At 41.7% G+C, this 18,509-nt stretch overlaps 1 protein-coding gene across 5 annotated transcripts in view; it reads left to right on the top strand.

Annotated features, from left to right (window-relative positions):
* The window catches only part of PLEKHA5 (pleckstrin homology domain containing A5), a 263,205-nt gene that overhangs the window by 210,560 nt on the left and 34,136 nt on the right, over positions 1–18,509 (top strand). For all 5 annotated transcript variants that reach the window (XR_013347132.1, XR_013347130.1, XM_077826614.1 and 2 more), the window contains 4 exons: positions 5,905–5,967; positions 10,638–10,718; positions 10,854–11,003; positions 18,195–18,296. Coding sequence is in view for 3 of the 5 variants with exons in the window: in XM_077826614.1 (XP_077682740.1) it covers positions 5,905–5,967; positions 10,638–10,718; positions 10,854–11,003; positions 18,195–18,296 (396 nt within the window). In the remaining 2 variants the exon portion in view is untranslated. The remainder of the gene's footprint in view (positions 1–5,904; positions 5,968–10,637; positions 10,719–10,853; positions 11,004–18,194; positions 18,297–18,509) is intronic.

The raw sequence follows: 18,509 nt of genomic DNA, 5'->3' as shown, positions 1-18,509 counted from the left end.
CTTGGACAGTGAATGAAATTGCTTTATCATCTGCGAAAATTTTCCTCAGTGACAGTTTTTGGTTGTTCTTCAGATTTACTCATAACATCAGTGTTTCTCTTATTTGTTTTGAAAAACCACAAATCATTCATGCTTTATAAAATGCTGCGATATTGTTAGCATGGCTTTTGCTGAACGCTTTTGTTGTTGAGTATATTAAGTGTACCCTTTGGATAACTTCTGTCTAGAATGTTTGATCATTTGGTATCGTATGCAGGTGTCCAGTAAACTCATAAAATTTCCAGCAAGCTTCCAACATTTGTCTTAACGTGGTCCTATGCACAATTAGCTTTCAAAGGTGCTTCTTTTTGTTCAACACAAAAAGCATGCCATTGGTGTTTACCTGGTCATATCTGGCAACTTTCTTCATTTTAGGAGATGGATTTATAGATTTTAGTTGGTTGGTTGGTTTGTTTGCAGCTAGTTAGTTTTTAGCCTTGGAGAAAAACAGATCAAAATAACTTTGATCTGGAGACTAGATCCAAGGGGCAATGTTTTATTAATGTCAGAACCAACCTACCAGAGTACACATTTCTAGACTATATAGTCATGACTGCAACTCTGGTGAGACATAAAGAGGGGGAAAATGTGCTGAATGGAAATATGTCTTTGGGTTGAGACCTGCATTAACTTCAGACTAGATGATCATAATGGTCCCTTCTGTCCTTAATATCTATGAATCTAACTTGCAAGCATGGCCAATACAAATCTGTAAGCGCAGCAGTTTCTTAGGCACATGAGTTTTGCTGCACAAAATACTGTATTTCAAACATCAAAGTTTTAAAGAAGCCTAAGCATTCTTATTTAAGCAATTGCTGAATTTTGTAGATAATTGAGCTATGAAAATCTCTGGCTGCCAAACAGAATAAATATTTGACCTGTTCTCCTCAAGTTCAGGAATTACTCCAAAATGGAAAGAGTGTTAAACAAAGTTGCATGGCTAGAAGGGAGTAAGACAAATTCTGCTATGAAGAACTCTCATTGATGGTGATAAAATTTTTTGATATGCCACTGTAATAAGGCTCCCATGCGATTTTTGTCCTTTATATTGGTATATCACAGTGTAGAATATAAATAAACCCTCCAATAGTTGCCTTAAGTTAGGAAAAAACTTCCCCTATGGACATCTTACATAATGTTCGTTTTCATGGTTTTATACCTTGCTGTGATTCAGCAGATATTGCCCGTTCTCTAAGATGCGATACTGGACTAGATGGACTATGTTTCTGTAATTTTTGAAATCTCTACTTGCTAAATTCTTCTTTGTAGATGTACATATTGTTCACAAGACTTAATTCACAGATAGGTAGAGTGATACTTTCAGCATTACATACTAGACATTACACATTTCTCATTGAATGCGGTGGCAGTTGTGTAACACCACTGTAACTGCACACACAGAATTATTTGCCCCAACTATACATGTAGCTTACACTAACAGCCAGCAATAAATTGTACTTCAGGTGTATTTAAAATGCTGGTCATTCCTCTGCACTCATACAATGTGATTTAACTATATATTTCAATGTTAGTAGGAATGGGCTATGTCAGTACTTGGATAGGAAGTCTTCAAGGAAAACTAACAAGTCTGTGGGAAGTGATGGTGGCAATGCAATAGATGGCACTCTTCCTCTTAAATCAGGGCCTTGGGAGGAACTGTCACTGGAGGTGTTTCCACTGGATGGAACATAAAAACAAGCTCTTGGCCATTTGGTCACTAAATATCCTGTAGCATACTCCAAGAGGTAGTGTAAGCTACCTCAGTTCCTCCTGTAATTCCAATTGAATATGAGTGTGTTCTTCACATCTTGCCTTAAACCATCTCGTAGATTTGCTGTACATTATTAAGCAGCTGCTGCACTGTGCACTGACAGTGATGGGCAAAGTAGTTCATATAATTTTGAGATTTTCTGTGTTAAATGAATGCAAAATGTTATTTTACAGTATTCCCTGTTGTGTGGAGGTGAAGTGCTTCTCTAGAAGTTTCTGCCTGTTGTGTATTACTGATAAGACTGTAAAAAATGGAAACATTTCAGTGGCTATTATAGACTGTAAAAAAGTGCTCTCATTGCAGGCATGCCCCTTGTGGCTTGGCAAAGCAGCTCTCTTGTCATTTAACATCAACTGCCGTCAGCTGCATCAGGCCTGCGGTGTTCTCTCTTCTTGTGACGTGACCCTCTGGCCAGGTCATTTAAAAGTCTCTTCCCTTCTGATGTGTGAGTGGGTTTTGGGCAGCGGGTCAGGGAGCGCTCTGGGTCTTGGGCGGCAGGTCCTTCACTCACTCTGGTCTTCAGTGTCACTGAAGGACACACACACACACACACACACACACACCCCCCGCAGAGTCAGTGAAGGACCTGATGCCGAAGTGCTGCTGAAGACCCGCAGCGCTGCCTGACCCACCACCCAAGACCCGGAGCGCCACCGGGTGAGCAAAAATTTAAAAGGTGCCAAAGAATTAAAAAGGTGCCACTTCTGCTCGGTGAGGGGGCGGCTGCTGCCCCGCTCTCCCCCAGCTACGCTACTGGTTAGTGTCCCACATAACACTGGTCATCAGTATGACATCTGCCACTCCTCCAGGGCTCCTTTTCTGTTCCACTCTTAGAGCCAAGGCCTCAGGGCTTCAAACTACAAAAGGAAAATATAAACCACAACGAAAGCAACTTTGGCCCTTTCCCATGGCTTGAACTTTTAAATTATCCTGAGTCCTCCTCAGCTCTGTTTTTCTACAGAATTCTGACTCAGAGTCTAACTTCGTGAAATCTTGTCTGAAACCTCAACTTTTTGCTTGTGGGTTGGCCTTCACCCGGGTGCACTAGCAGAGTCCCCTGCACCCCTGTTAGCCTATCCCATCAAGCCCAGAATGTAAAATCTGTCCTGAAGTTCCTCTGCTCTCTACTACCCAGAGAGTGACTCTAAGGTTCTTCCCCTTTCTCCCTGCAACCCTTTTCTACTCTTAGCTTCCTTGCTTTATGGAAAGCATGTAGCTCCTCCCCCAGCTGGACTCCTCTTTTAATTGAGTCTGGCCCACCCTCCAAGTGCAACCAGCTGTTAATGAGCCACATTAACCATTTCATTGCCTGTGTGGGGTAAACTTAAACTTAATACCATTTGAATAAAAGTATTTTACAAGTAATTATTTACAGGTATTAAAACAAATTTAATGTTCTGTACCTATCTCATTAAAAGTGCACTTAGGTTTTCTAAACAGTTATGTAATAGGAATAGGTGTTGATGATAGATCATCATCCTATTTTAAGCTAGGCTATAATTAAGACTGGGCTTCTGAGGACACAAATAAATGAGCTTTTAAAAAAGCCACTAAACTTGAAAAGAATTACTTTGTATATCACTGTCCAAGGAAGCTGCATAATATCTAAGAGTGTTCTGGAAAGATAAATTTGGGGTCTTGAAAAGCTACATAATGTCCCTGTTTTGTTACATAGAAATCAATGTAAGGTTTTAACCATATTTTTGGGGTCTGGGCCAGATTTATATTGACCATGCTTATGAGCACACTCTTAAAATATTTCCATTCCTAAGTTCTTCCTTTAGTTAAGATAGAAGCTGTAGTTCGGAAAGGAGGGTTTTTAAAAAAATATATTGTTTCTACTCCATTAGAGGTTTAAATAGATTTTTGTTTAAAAATTGGGTTATAATCTTAATGAAGTGCAAAAGTGCTGTGGCTTTTTCATATTCTGATACTCATTTTCATTAAATATTCATTTCAAAGAAAGTTACTATGTGGTTTTAATACACTATACATACTTTTAAATTGTCACCAGATGCATTTGCATGAGGTATGTGGAAATAATGTCTTGAAATGAAACACTTAAGTCTTTAAAGGTTTATTGTATGTTTGGAATGCTTGTATGTTTAACTTTCCCCAATTCTTGCATTTATAAACCTCCTTTGGACTTGTGTTTCTACAGTCTCTTTTCTGCACAATTGATGTAAAAATGTTCCAATTAAATAACATGCATATGGAGGGGAAATGTATATGTTAGGAATGAATGAATATGCATATATTTTTATGTATTAACTAAAATGGGATATACAAAGTTTGGCACACATGGATATCTATATATGTTAGCCCGTTTTAAGTATTTTAAAATATATCACTAGCAGTCAGTCTTGAGATGAAAAGAAGTAAAAAGTTAATGCGTTGAGCATTCGTTCATATCAAATCAGTGTATGAGGATCCCTTGTACTGCTGAATAGGATGACAGTCATAACCTTGGTAAAAAGAGTTTTCATACCTCAGCACAAGAAATAGAATTGTACAGGAACTCCTCACTTAACGTTGTAGTTATGTTCCTGAAAAATGCGATTTTAAGCAAAACAATGTTAAGCGAATCCAGTTTCCCCATAAGACTTAATGTAAATGAGGGGGTTAGGTTCCAGGGAAATTTAATACTGGCACACAGTGATGATGATTGTGAAGCTTGGTTGAGGTGGAGGAGTCAGAGGGTGGTATATTTCCCAGTATTTACAGTACTGCTAAATGATGAACTAGCAATTGGCTGAGCCCTCAGGGGTTAACTCTCTCACTCTACAGGGCAGCAGGAAAGGAGGGAGGGCAAACAGAGACACACACCCTGTGTGTGTTTGAGAGATGGAGATGCACATTTCCCCTTTAAGTATGAAGAGTGGGGTCAGAAGTACACTGCCTTGTTAATTAGATCAGCAAGCTGAGACCAGACTGCAGCTGCTGCCTAAGGCAGCAGCTCCCTCTGTTGGTGTGTCCCCCCTCCTCTATGGAAGATGGGGTAAGCAGGGTGCAGGAGCAGGGGGGAGGGGGACACCCTGACATTAGCCCCCCTCTTCTTCCCCTCCCACCTACACAGCAAGCAGGAGGCTCCTGGGAGCAGCTCCAAGGCAGAGGGGCAGGAGCAGCACATGGCAGTGGACAGCTGAACTGCTGGCAATTGACAGCCTGCTGAGCAGCTGCTGCACAGGGAACTTAGGGGAGCAGGGAGCTGACAGGGGGGCAGCTGGTCCACCCTAGTTCCTTGCCCCCACCAGCTAGCTGCAACGGGCTGCTCTTCCTGCAAGCGGTGGACAAAGCAGGCAGCTGCCAAATGTTAGAAGAGAGCATTGCACAACTTTAAATGAGCATGTTCCCTAATTGATCAGCAATGTAACAAGGAAACAACCTTAACTGGGACGACTTTAAGTGAGGAGTTCCTGTATTCAGTTACAGCAATTGCTGTAGTATGGAGTACCATATCTAAAAGAGAGCTGAGGAAAAAGTGCAAATTTAAAAAAAAATTCCACCTACATGCCAAAAAAAGTGTGTATATCTGTACATCTTACAGTGTATATGTGAAGAGTTAATCTGGTGTAAATTTGTAACTACACTTGAACACACTGGAATTTCTATACACCGCCATTAACATAAAAGAGAGCAGAATAAGGCCCTGTATTTAGAATGCACACATGAAATTTTATATAGTGATATATAATTGTGTGTACGGATGTAATTTTATCTACTGCATAGTCTAGATTTGATTGAATTTTTATATTGCAACTATAGCACTGAACATTTTTTCTGAAGAATTATGCATGCCTAATAAACTTAACACAGTTCCACAGTTTCAGTTTTAATTAGCAAGATTTAATCGTTTGAGTAAATAACTGCGATATACCTTTCTCCTTCTGACAATCCATATTTGACATTCCATTAGGTACACTAAGTAACAGAATTAAATATTGTGTATTGTCTCAAACTATATAGTCATACATTAAATGTTTGGCATTCTAATGGAATCTGATTTTGGTGTATTAAAATTTTAACTGTAAGATTAACATCATTTTCATGGTTCTGGTGAAGTTATTTTATGCGAATGTTGTTCTTCCTTATAGTTGACACAAGACGAATGTAGGGGTACACTATACAAATATAGATCTGAAGAACTGGATATAGATGTAAGTATATATGTTTGGCTTTCCCCAAAGTAATGTTAGTCTTTGGCTTACTGTGTTGATATTCTCATGTAGAAGTTTCTACCCTGGTCATAAAATTTAGATGGAAAAACTACTTAATATAGTGGGACACTAGTAGCAATTGCTTCAGTTAAAGTGGAGGGAAATTTCTATTATAACTCCCAGTTGCCATGCTTCTAGCTTTCTGAAATTATCACATTTTGGCCTGAAATTTTCTAGTGTTTGTCTATGCTGAAAGGGGAAATATTTCTGGAAGTTTGAGCAAATATCCCATAGCTGGTTTTTAATTTATTGGGGTTGGGGAGATACTAGTACTGTAAGTGAATTTGTAAGGGTGTGTGTGTATACATATGTATATATATTTTTGTGTGTATATTTAAAAAAAAAATCCCTTGAATCATCAAGAGATTTACAATATTTAATTATGTAAGTCTCTTGAATCAGCAAGTCTACACTTAGATGCACTGTTTGTAGACCTGTAGGCCTTTTCTAAAGTACATGTTCCATATGCAGTTTTAAAATGGGTAACTTCGTGAAATCAATTACTTTAAAGCTATTAAATGCATATAGTCCTTTTTCATGACTATTGTCCATGTCAAATTTCAGTTTTAAATCTTCAGCCACTATAAAGGGATTACAGGAAAAATTAACACTACATTTATACATGGTTTGTTCTCATTTTAGTTATAAACGTGCACAAAACTGGCTCAGCCAGTTTGAGTGAGACAGAAACGGAAGGTTACCTATTCACTGAATATAGTATGTGAGATAAGACATGCTAGTTGAGGCTAAATATTACAACATGAATGTGTCCTGTCCAACTGAGCCATGTACATTAATTGTAGAAGGTTTTGCAGATGCATTATTGCCTAAACTCAGGCCACAGAAGAAAGTATTTTCTAAGGGTATGTCTACACTAGCAAGTTTCAGTGCCACAAGTTATACCATTTCTATTAAAATGCTGGGATTAAACCACTGTTGCTTGTCCACACTGTGCTGCTTGTGACGCTGGAGCACATCCACATTAGCAGCTCTTGCAGCAGCAAAGACAGCAGTGCATTGCGATAACTATCCTGCTGTGCAGCTGGCCGCTGGGTGCTTTGGAAAGGGTTTGCAATGTCTCATGGGGCAGGCACAGCATCACATGATGTAGTTGATCCCATTGTTCCATGGGCATCCTACTACATTGCCAGCTGCTTTTCAACTGAAGTTGGCGGTGGCGGGGAGTGTGTGATAGGGAGACAGTGTGTGTGTATGGAGGTGGGGGAGAGAATGTGTGTTCTGGGGGACAGTGTGTGTCCTCATGCTGTCTTGTAAGTTCAGACAGCAGCAGGCAGCAACCAGTCCTGGGGGAGGGGGAAACCCTGACATCAGCCCCTGCCTCCCTTCCTGGGCTCTCTGTACAGCAATCTCTCTCACCTGCCTCTGTGTTCAACAGCACGAGCATTCCACATTAATGGTTTGCTTTGTGTCCCAGAGCAGATCAGCACACAAGGGCTGTCAGAAATGGTGCTTAGAAAGGGGAGGGGCACATGTCTCAGGGCAGCCGAGTTCAAAACAATGAGCAGAGTGGTCACTTGAGGCATTATGGGACTGCTCCGGAGGCCAATTACAGCACAGAAAACAATCAAGAGTCTACACTGGCAATAGAGCGCTGGAGCTTCTGCGCAAAAGCCTTACGACTCTTGTCAAGGTGGTTTTTTTGCAGTGCTGCAACTGAGGAGTTTCTGCCCACAAAGTGGCTTGGCAGCGTGTACACGTCTGCAGTTTGAGTGCAAAAAGCTGCCTTACTGCACAGAAACTTGCCAGTGTAGACAAGTCCTAAATGTTTCACTACTTGAGTCTAACACAAAAGACAGGTGGGTACAATGCCTTACTTGACTTCATTATATTAAATACAAGTATTTTACCTTTTCCATTTATTTGATGACAACTCACTTTACTTTCTACATCTAATACAGTAAAATGTAAAAAGCTGCTTTATAAGTTTACATTTGAGATTTAGAAAAAAGAAACCATATTTAGTACGTAAGCAACTAATTGAGAGCAGATTTGAGTGTTTCATAAAGCAAGATAAAAGGTCAGTGCAACCTCACAGCATAACTCAGTGTATATTTGATACCACTGTGTGTTAATATGCCTAAAAAGGAGGCTGAAAGTGGACATCTCAAGATTCTCCACAGCCTTTCTTAAATTAAAGCCATTTCCGCTTGTTGGTGCTGAGACCATTTGTTTCATCTGATCTTTCTGTAAGTAATTTGGGCCTGGTTCACCCTACTAGCACAAAGGGAGGCAAATTGCACCTCCAGGCCAGCAGGGCTATTTGATCCCTAGGGAAGGTCAGTCAGTCTGTTTATACCACCTCCCTTCCTGGGGAGTGAGTTAGCCTTACCCTCCAGCTTTGAAAGCTGTCCACAAGATATTCTAATTAAGTGTATTGCTGGGCATCCTGAGCAGCGCCACCTATTTTGAGGTGCTGCACCTACTCTCTGGCCCCCAGTGCAGTAAATGTTGCTGGTGCCCTGTTCTCCTCTGACCTTCAGGTGGACTTCTGATTAAATGTATGCCAGCAGAATGAGTCAAGCTAATGTCTCTGAATTAGTTAGTTTCTAGCAGTATGTGTGCAAAGTTTTATTTGACTGTAAAATCCATTACATTTCATTACAAGAAATGTGAGAATCTTTATATACTCTATGTTCACGGACGGGAATAAAACCCATAACTGACAACAGATTTTATTTTTGCCTGTGCTGGAATCTCTTTGTCAGTGTAATGGAAGCCTATACTACTGATGAGTTCTTCAGAAGGATATTGGCCCTTAAAATAAAACTTACAATGGAAAGCTTTTAGAGAAACCATTGCCTCCGCAGAACACAGCAGGAGCTGAAATTCAGATGTCTGTATGTTTTAGCAAAAAGAACTTAGTACTTATGGCACCTTAGAGATTAACAAATTTATTAGAGCATAAGCTTTCGTGGGCTACAGCCCACTTCATCGGATGCATAGAATGGAACATATAGTAAGATGTATAGAGATATAGATATACATACAGATAAGTTGGAAGTTACCATACAAGCTGTGAGAGGCTAATTAGTTAAGATGAGCTATTGGCAGGAGAAAGACTTTTGTAGTGATAATCAAGATGGCCCATTTAGACAGTTGACAAGAAGGTGTGAGGATACTTAAGAAAATAGATTCAATATGTGGAATGACCCAACCACTCCCAGTCTCTATTCAAACCCAAGTTAATGGTATCTAGTTTGCATATTAATTCAAGCTCAGCAGTTTCTCATTGGAGTCTGTTTTTGAAGCTTTTCTGTTGCAAAATTGCCACCCTTAAATCTTTTACTGAATGGCCAGAGGGGTTGAAGTGTTCTCCTACCAGTTTTTGAATGTTATAATTCTTGACATCTGATTTGTGTCCATTTATTCTTTTGCGTAGAGACTGTCCGGTTTGGCCAATGTACATGGCAGAGGGGCATTGCTGGCACATGATGGTGTATATCACATTGGCAGATGTGCAGGTGAATGAGCCCCTGATGGCGTGGCTAATGTGATTAGGTCCTATGATGGTGTCACTTGAATAAATATGTGGACAGAGTTGGCATCGGGCTTTGTTGCAAGGATAGATTCCTGGGTTAGTGTTTTTGTTGTGTGGTGTGTGGTTGCTGGTGAGTATTTGCTTCAGATTGGGGGGCTGTCTGTAAGCAATGACTGGTCTGTCTCCCAAGATTTGTGAGAGTGTTGGGTCATCCTTCAGGATAGGTTGTAGATCCTTAATAATGCGTTGGAGGGGTTTTAGTTGGGGGCTGAAGGTGACCGCTAGTGGTGTTATGTTATTCTCTTTGTTGGGCCTGTCCTGTAGTAGGTGACTTCTGGGTACTCTTCTGGCTCTGTCAATCCGTTTTTTCGTTTCAGCAGGTGGATATTGTAGTTTTAAGAATGCTTGATAAAGATCTTGTAGGTGTTTGTCTCTGTCTGAGGGATTGGAGCAAACGTGGTTGTATCTTAGAGCTTGGCTGTAGACAATGGATCGTGTGGTGTGTCCTGGATGGAAGCTGGAGGCATGTATGTTTTAGCAATTTGATAGTACTTAGTACTGTGTAAAGTAAAAGACTTAGTGCTCCCTGTCATTTTCAAGCTGATAGATTATTTGATTTGCAATGCCATCAACAGAATAGTCACACATATGTTTTTAACAGAAGGGTGTGAAAATAGAACCACACAGGGCTCCCACAAGATTGCTTTTGGCTTTGGTGAGTAATTGCTCAAAACAACCTTCTGTAATATAGGATAGAAAAGAATGGATCTACTTAATAATATGTACCCCAACCAAGGCCTGCAGGTGGGTCAAAATAGTGTGATCAGCTGTAGTAAAAGCTGCTGTGAAATCTAGAAGACTTAGCTGTAGAATAACTAGTTACTACATTTGACCCATGCTGTTTGAAATTACAGTAATACTCTAGTTTATAGGGCCTTTTTCAGAGTTTCTTAGGCTGCTTTGAAAATTCAGTATTCAACTTTATAACATTTAAAGTTAATATATAGTAATAACAAAACTTTAAATACTCATGAAATGGTTTGATACTGTGTTAATACAGATGATATGCAGAATAATAAATACTAATTACAGCCATCTTCTCTTAAACTAGACTAAGCTTAGCCGATTATGCGAACAAGATAAAGTGGTACAAGCACTGGAAGAGAAACTTCAACAGCTACACAAGGAGAAAGTAGGACAATTATATTTATTACCTAAAATGGATGTTATTTTACATGGCTATTATCACAACACTGATAACTAAAGTAAAACGAAAATCAACCCAATGATGCAGAACATTAAAAATTAATTCTTTTTATTATAATAGTACACGCTTGAGCAAGCTTTGCTATCAGCCAGTCAAGAGATAGAAATGAATGCAGATAACCCAGCTGCCATACAGAATGTAGTCTTACAGCGAGATGACTTACAGAATGGACTGCTTAGCACTTGTCGAGAAGTGTCTCGAGCGACTGCAGTAAGTAATAGATTTTTTGCCAGTAAAACTCAATGAGGTGTTAAGCGATTTTTCTTCGTGTTGGTACTTTTAATTGAATTGTCTATGGGTTCGTTCTTTCTTATGTCCCAGCAAATCTTAAAATTGTCTTTCATTTACCTCGAGCTTCTGGTGAGGCAGTTAGAAATTTTTTTTCCTTTTAATCCTGTCAACAGGTGAAATTTTTTGCTTTAAATTACTTTAAAAGGGATAAATGCATACAAACTTTAATTGATTTGGCAACTTTTTTCTGTGAGATGAAGAGTTGATTGTAGAGCAAGTTATATAATACCAATAAACCATATCTTATTGAGAAGTTCTGATGATAACTTAAGATGCTGCACTTAATTTTCAAAAAAAGTATTGGCTCCTTTGTAAATGTGTTAATATACAATAGAGGCAAATACAGAGAGGTGGTATTCTCCTGTTAAGTTTACTATATGTTGTTCTTAGAGTAGATGTAGCAGCGTATTCCACTTAGGTATGTGTTCACCCAGCATGCCGGAGCTGGAGAATTTTGCCTAATAGTACCTGTATAGGAGCTGTGCTTGCACCTCATAGCCATAGCCCCTCCCCTAGATATATGAGGCAGCACTGCCCTGACCGCTCTCAGTTCCTTCTTACTGCCCATGGCTGGAGTCAGAGGTGTGTGTGGTTTCACCTCACAATCCCACTCTTTTAGTGACTTTTCTAGTTGTATATAATTAATTAGTACCCACGGTATAGCGTTAGTTAGATTTAGTGTTAGTTAGCTATAGTTTAAGTGTTTCCCTGGTTGTTGTGTTGACGTTGTTGTGTGGGGAAGCAGCCCCCTTCAGTGATCCACACGTGGTGCTTGATGTGCCTAGGTGAAGCCCATGTCAAGGAGCAGTAGTTCAATTTGCAGATCATTCACCAAATGGACTTAGGTGGCAAGGGATCTTCAGCTGAAACACCACCTGTTCAGACAGGCCTGCTTCAGCCCAAGGCCATCGATATCCTGGAGCTGGTGCTTCTCCGGAGACACAGAGGAGTTGTTCCTTGTCAAGTGCATCAAGGAAAAGGTCCCATAAGACTGAAGAAGGTTGCTCCAGGCCCTGTGGGGACTTGTTTGCCTCCTCCAGAAGAAGTGCGGATCTGCACTGGATGAATGCCAGTGCAAGGGATGGAGCATTCCCTGTCAACCACTTCCCAGTATACTATGCAAGGAGGATTGGAGACACCATGCCGTTGACTCCAATTCTGGCCCTGGGGTGTCCATTGAGTCCAGTACTGACGAGGGCGATGCTGGCATCAGCTGTTTCTGTGCCAGCGATTTATCAGGAGCCAATGGACCTCCTCTGCCTTTCAGTCCCTACCTCGCCCTTGGTCCAGGACTTTGCAGGGCTGCGTCTTTTATAGCCCCATTGGCTGGGTAGGCTGCTGAAGCTGAGAGTTTGCACAGTACCCTGAGATCTCTCTTTCACAGTCAGTGGAAGTGGGGCTGCTGCTGGGGTCAGCACACTTTTTGGAAGCCTTTTCCTGCCCCAGAGACAGCAGGACTACCCCAGGAAGGGTCATAGGTACCATAGGAGAAAGCAGTCGGGTCTGGGGTTCGGCTAATCCACATGCCCTCTCCCGGTGCCTACCAAGCACTGTGTTTTACTTTGTTGGTCCAGAGCAGTGTTCCAGTCATCTCTCCTTTCTCCCACTTCCTCCATTTGGGAACAGGCTGGCCTGCTTTCAGAATGCTTGGGGCTCAATCACCACTGTTGGGCTGTGTCATCCAGTTCCTTTCCATCCCTCCTCCTTCTGTCCTTCTTCAGGGACCCCTCTCAGGAAGCAGGTTTGCTCTTTACCAGTTTTGGGAGCAGCAGAGATGCCGCTGCTGGAACACCAAGGTCATAGTTTCTATTCCCAGTACTTTCTGGTGCGCAAATCCAAGGTAGAGGTGAGACCCATTCTCGAGCTTCATGGCCTCAACAATTATATTGGATAAATGAGGTTCTAAACGGTCATTCTATCTACTGTCCTCCCTTTGTTGTCTCAGAATGACTGTTTTACTGCTCTGGATCTTCAGTATACATACTTCCATGTGGTGATTTTGCCAGGCCACAGAAAATTCTTTTGATTCGATGTGGCAGTGTGTCATTTTCAGGACACGCTGCTTTCGCTTGGCCTGTCTTCTGCCCCCCCTGGGTTTTTAACCAAATGCATGGTCGTTGTGATGGCATATTTCAGGAAGAAAGAAATCCACGTCTTTCTGTATCTGGGTGACTGATTACTGAGGGGCAGGTTCAAAAAGAAAGTTCTTACCCACATCAACATTACTCTGCGTTTGCTCAACCGTCTGGTTCTCATCCTAAATACCAGAAAGTCAATTTTAGTTGCCGCTCAGAAAATTTGTTGGGGCCTTAGTAAATTCTACATGTTCGGGAGCATTTCTTCCGACCAACAGTTTTCAGGCAATTTGCCATCTTTGCCTTAGTCTGCAGTCTCAGCCTTTCACGTCAGTTTCCCAGATGTGCCGGAAGCTCTTGGGCCATATGTCCACTTGCATGCAGGTAGTCCAGTTTGCAAGGTTGCATCCTCTCTCACCCACCCACCCACCCACGTGTACTCAGGACTGTTTGCCCACTAGACAGATTGGTCTGTCATCCTCTACTGGTCCTGGACTCCTTGCAGTGGTGGACGCATCTAGAGAACATTTGCCAGGGTATTCCCTTTGTCCGCCCCTGACCAACCAGGTCTGTTGTTACCTGTTTGGGAGCACACCAAGGGTCACTGAAAGTCCAAGGTCTGTGGTGGGAGCAGAAGAGCTCACTGCATATCAACGTGATGGAGGTTGGGGCCACCTACAACGTATGTCATGCTTTTCTGGACTATTGGGCTCAGTGGTTCACATACTTATTGACAATACTGACAAGATGTATTATGTGAAAAAGCAAGAGGGAGCACACGTCTCCAGTCTTCTCACACTGTCAGTGCAGCATCCCATATTGCTTCCTTTCCATCCCGAACTACTCACTTAGAATAACGTTCACACCCTCTTTCCTGAACTCAATTTCCTGTATCTCATGACGTGGCTGCTGCATGGCTAAATGAGGAGGAAGAGCGGTGTTCAGCAGCTGTTCAGCAGGTCCTACTTAACAGAAGAAGGCCATCTACCAGAATGGGCTATTCAGCTAAATGGAAGCAATTTTCAGTGTGGTCATTAGACTATGGAATTCAACTGAGCCTGGCTTCTATCCAGGATATCTTGGAGTATCCTGCTGCACCTTCAGTGGTTGGGACTTGCACTTAGTTCAATGAAAGTGCATCTGGCAGTGATATCAGCCTTTTATTCCCCACATTCAGAGAAGATCAGTCTTCTCCAATGGTAGCAAGATTCTTAAAAGGGCTTCATCTCCATCTGGTCTGAGAGCCAGTTCCTCCATGGAACTGTAACACTGTCCTAGTGGCTTTAATGTTACCTCTGTTCTAACCCCTGGCATTTTGTTCCTTTTTGTTTTTGTGTCAGAAAACTGCATTCCTGGTAACGATAACATCCACAAGAAGAATTTGACTTGTAGGCTCTGATGGCAGAGCCTCCTTATAAACAATTCTCTAAGGACAGAGTGACTTTACGACTACACCCCAATTTTTTTATCTAAAGTGGTTTCTTAGTTTCATTTGAAGCAGGCGGTATATTTACTTGTGTTCTTTCCTAAGTCATATTCATCTCCGGAGGAGCAGTGTCTCCACACGTTAAATGTCAGGCAATGTCTAGCCTTTTTTGTGGACATGATTAAACAGTTGTGCTTTGCCTTGCCTGTTTGTGTCACATGCAGATCCTATGAAATGTCAGACGGTCTCTTCACAGACTGTCATATCAAGACGGTCATATCAAGACTGTATGAAATAGCTTCAGCTATGCCTCCTCAGCGAGTGCAAGCTCATTCTACAAGAGTTCAAGCAACATCAATAGCGTTCCTCAGTGATGTCCCAATATTGGGCAGTTGTAGGGCTGCTAAAATGGTTGTACATATGTTTATGAACCATTATGCCGTCACGGATGCAAGTTTTAGTACGACCAAACAACATTCCAGAAGCTAAAGAATTGTCTTTTGCTGTGGAAGAAGAGGGAGACGAAGTGGACGTCATTCCAACATCAGCTGTGACCATAGCCGGCTGAGACTGCTTTGAGATCATTTGAGATGTAAAACGTTGAGCCTATAAAAATTATGCAGCTACGTAGTCTTTTGCAGTTTGCTAAGTGGAAGCGGCACAGCAGCAAGAAGCAAAAGCAACTCACCGACTTTTTAAAGAAAAACTAGACTAGTTTATTGTCATGTCTACTTTAAATCTCTAATAAAGCAACACTTTTTTTTCTTGTTTGTTTCCTTCAAGTAGGAGTTTTTCTATACTTTATGGATGTGACATTTACTGTATACAGTAATTTCATTTTTAACGCAGTCCCTGCTATAATGCGATACTTGGCATGGATCCCAAATCCCGCGTTCTAGCAAGGTCCAGTGTATCTTACATTAAACATAAAAAAAATAGATGGAAGGGTGGGGAACCTAAAGAGGGGAAAGTTAATCCTGATTCTCGTCCATGGGGCCAGACGAGTTGCATCCGAGAGTGCTAAAGGAACTGGTGGCTGTGATTGCAGAGCCATTGGCCATTATCTTTGAAAACTTGTGGCGAACGGGGGAAGTCCCAGATGACTGGAAAAAGGCTAATGTAGTGCCCATCTTTAAAAAAGGGAGGAAGGAGGATCCTGGGAACTACAGGCCAGTCAGCCTCACTTCAGTCCCCGGAAAAATCATGGAGCAGGTCCTCAAAGAATCAATCCTGAAGCACTTACATGAGAGGAAGGTGATCAGGAACAGTCAGCATGGATTCACCAAGGGAAGGTCATGCCTGACTAATCTAATTGCCTCTATGATGAGATTACTGGTTCTGTGGATGAAGGGAAAGCAGTGGATGTATTGTATCTTGACTTTAGCAAAGCTTTTGACACGGTCTCCCACAGTATTCTTGTCAGCAAGTTAAAGAAGTATGGGCTGGATGAATGCACTATAAGGTGGGTAGAAAGTTGGCTAGATTGTCAGGCTCAATGGGTAGTGATCAATGGCTCCATGTCTAGTTGGCAGCTGGTGACAAGTGGAGTGCCCCAGGAGTCGGTCCTGGGGCCGGTTTTGTTCAATATCTTCATAAATGATCTGGAGGATGGTGTGGATTGCACTCTCAGCAAATTTGCGGATGATACTAAACTGGGAGGAGTGGTAGATACGCTGGAGGGCAGGGATAGGATACAGAGGGACCTAGACAAATTGGAGGATTGGGCCAAAAGAAATCTGATGAGGTTCAATAAGGATAAGTGCAGGGTCCTGCACTTAGGACGGAAGAACCCAATGCACAGCTACAGACTAGGGACCGAATGGCTAGGCAGCAGTTCTGCGGAAAAGGACCTAGGGGTGACAGTGGACGAGAAGCTGGATATGAGTCAGCAGTGTGCCCTTGTTGCCAAGAAGGCCAATGGCATTTTGGGATGTATAAGTAGGGGCATAGCGAGCAGATCGAGGGATGTGATCGTCCCCCTCTATTCGACATTGGTGAGGCCTCATCTGGAGTACTGTGTCCAGTTTTGGGCCCCACACTACAAGAAGGATGTGGATAAATTGGAAAGAGTCCAGCGAAGGGCAACAAAAATGATTAGGGGTCTGGAACACATGACTTATGAGGAGAGGCTGAGGGAACTGGGATTGTTTAGTCTGCAGAAGAGAAGAATGAGGAGGGATTTGATAGCTGCTTTCAACTACCTGAGAGGTGGATCCAGAGGATGGTTCTAGACTATTCTCAGTGGTGGAAGAGGACAGGACAAGGAGTAATGGTCTCAAGTTGCAGTGGGGGAGGTTTAGGTGGGATATTAGGAAAAACTTTTTCACTAGGAGGGTGGTGAAACACTGGAATGCGTTGCCTAGGGAGGTGGTGGAATCTCCTTCCTTAGAAGTTTTTAAGGTCAGGCTTGACAAAGCCCTGGCTGGGATGATTTAATTGGGGATTGGTCCTGCTTTTGAGCAGGGGGTTGGACTAGATGACCTCCTGAGGTCCCTTCCAACCCTGATATTCTATGATTCTATGATTCTCTTTGATGGGACAATGTCTGTCTCACAAGCCTTGCACTTTCAAAGACCAAAAAAGGCACAATCACGTCATCCTCCAACTTGTCACCACTCTAGCATTATAAGAGAGACAAGGCAAAGAATCTTAAAAGGAAGCAAAGAATCTTGGTCACTTAGTTAATGGTCTCCAAAGGAAGGGCATCTGTCCCAATTGGATGGAGGAGAAAGAAACTCAAGACAGACACCTTTCAAGGTTATGTTAAATAAACGTATTTAACTCCAGCCTGAGCAACCAGAAGAACAGGAAGTGACAGACAAAATCCCAGAACAAAAATCTTGCCCTTTAAATTCTGAGGAGCTGTGTGACCCCATCCATCCACGATTCGGAGATTCAGAAATGCAGAATGAGCATTACCTGACAAGTCTAGATGACCCAATTGGTAACTTCACAGGTTTTACTTGCTGTTGAAGGGCAAGCTGGGCTTGAGTTACTCTGCCTTAGATGGAAGCAGCAGCCTCTTCAAACAGTGGCCTTAGCGAAGGGTGAGGTTTTTACCCTCAGTACCCATAAAGATAATCCACTCTAAGGCATGATTCTGGACTTGGCCTGAAGGCATCTGTAAAACTCAGAGGAAAGACTATTAAAAATCTTAATTCTGAATTAGACACCCTACTTTTATCCTGTTAAATAATAATAATAAAAAAATCTACCAATGCATCCTGTGGGGGAAAATTGACAAAATTTAGTCTGCTGCAGTGCGTGATGATTGAAAGTCTTGTCTGTCTCCATTGTCTCCAGATGTGTTTGGAGTGCAAGGGAGGAATTAAGACAAAGGGTCCAAGAAGGAAATTCTCAGGTGCAAGCAGATTTTTTTCCCTTCTTTACCTTGTTGTCCACAGAAGAAAATGGATGCAACACCCCAATTGAAAGTGAAAAACTATTTTTAAACAGGACCAAAATGAATTGCTTAATTTGTTCTTGAGAGGTACTGCTGAACTTGAATCTGCTGGGCTGAGAAAAAATTGGTGCAAGTTTTTTAAACTGGTAACATCTTTTTTTTTTTTAACTTGTCAACACCTAATACTACTTTTCTTCTAAATTAAGGAACTGGAAAGAGCATGGAGGGAGTATGACAAATTAGAATACGATGTAACAATTACAAGGAACCATATGCAGGAACAGCTGGACCAACTTGGGGAGGTTCAGGTATAGAAGAATTGTAATATGATTTTAAATCTGTTTAAAATATAAATTTAAAACAAAACTTCTTTATTTCATGCCTGTTTGATTCTTCCTGAAAGATCAATAAAAGGAAGAGGGTGGGGAAATGAGATTGTCCTTTGCTGCTCTTTTGGTATTATTTTTTATTTTTATTACTGTAAAGGCCTAAATGGTAGTTTGGGTTTTTTTGTTTTTTTG

The sequence above is a fragment of the Eretmochelys imbricata genome, chromosome 1 (assembly GCF_965152235.1).
Source record: "Eretmochelys imbricata isolate rEreImb1 chromosome 1, rEreImb1.hap1, whole genome shotgun sequence".
Taxonomy (NCBI): domain Eukaryota; kingdom Metazoa; phylum Chordata; order Testudines; family Cheloniidae; genus Eretmochelys; species Eretmochelys imbricata.
The sequence above is the reverse complement of the archived record's forward strand: the minus strand, read 5'-3'. Positions and strand labels throughout refer to the sequence as shown.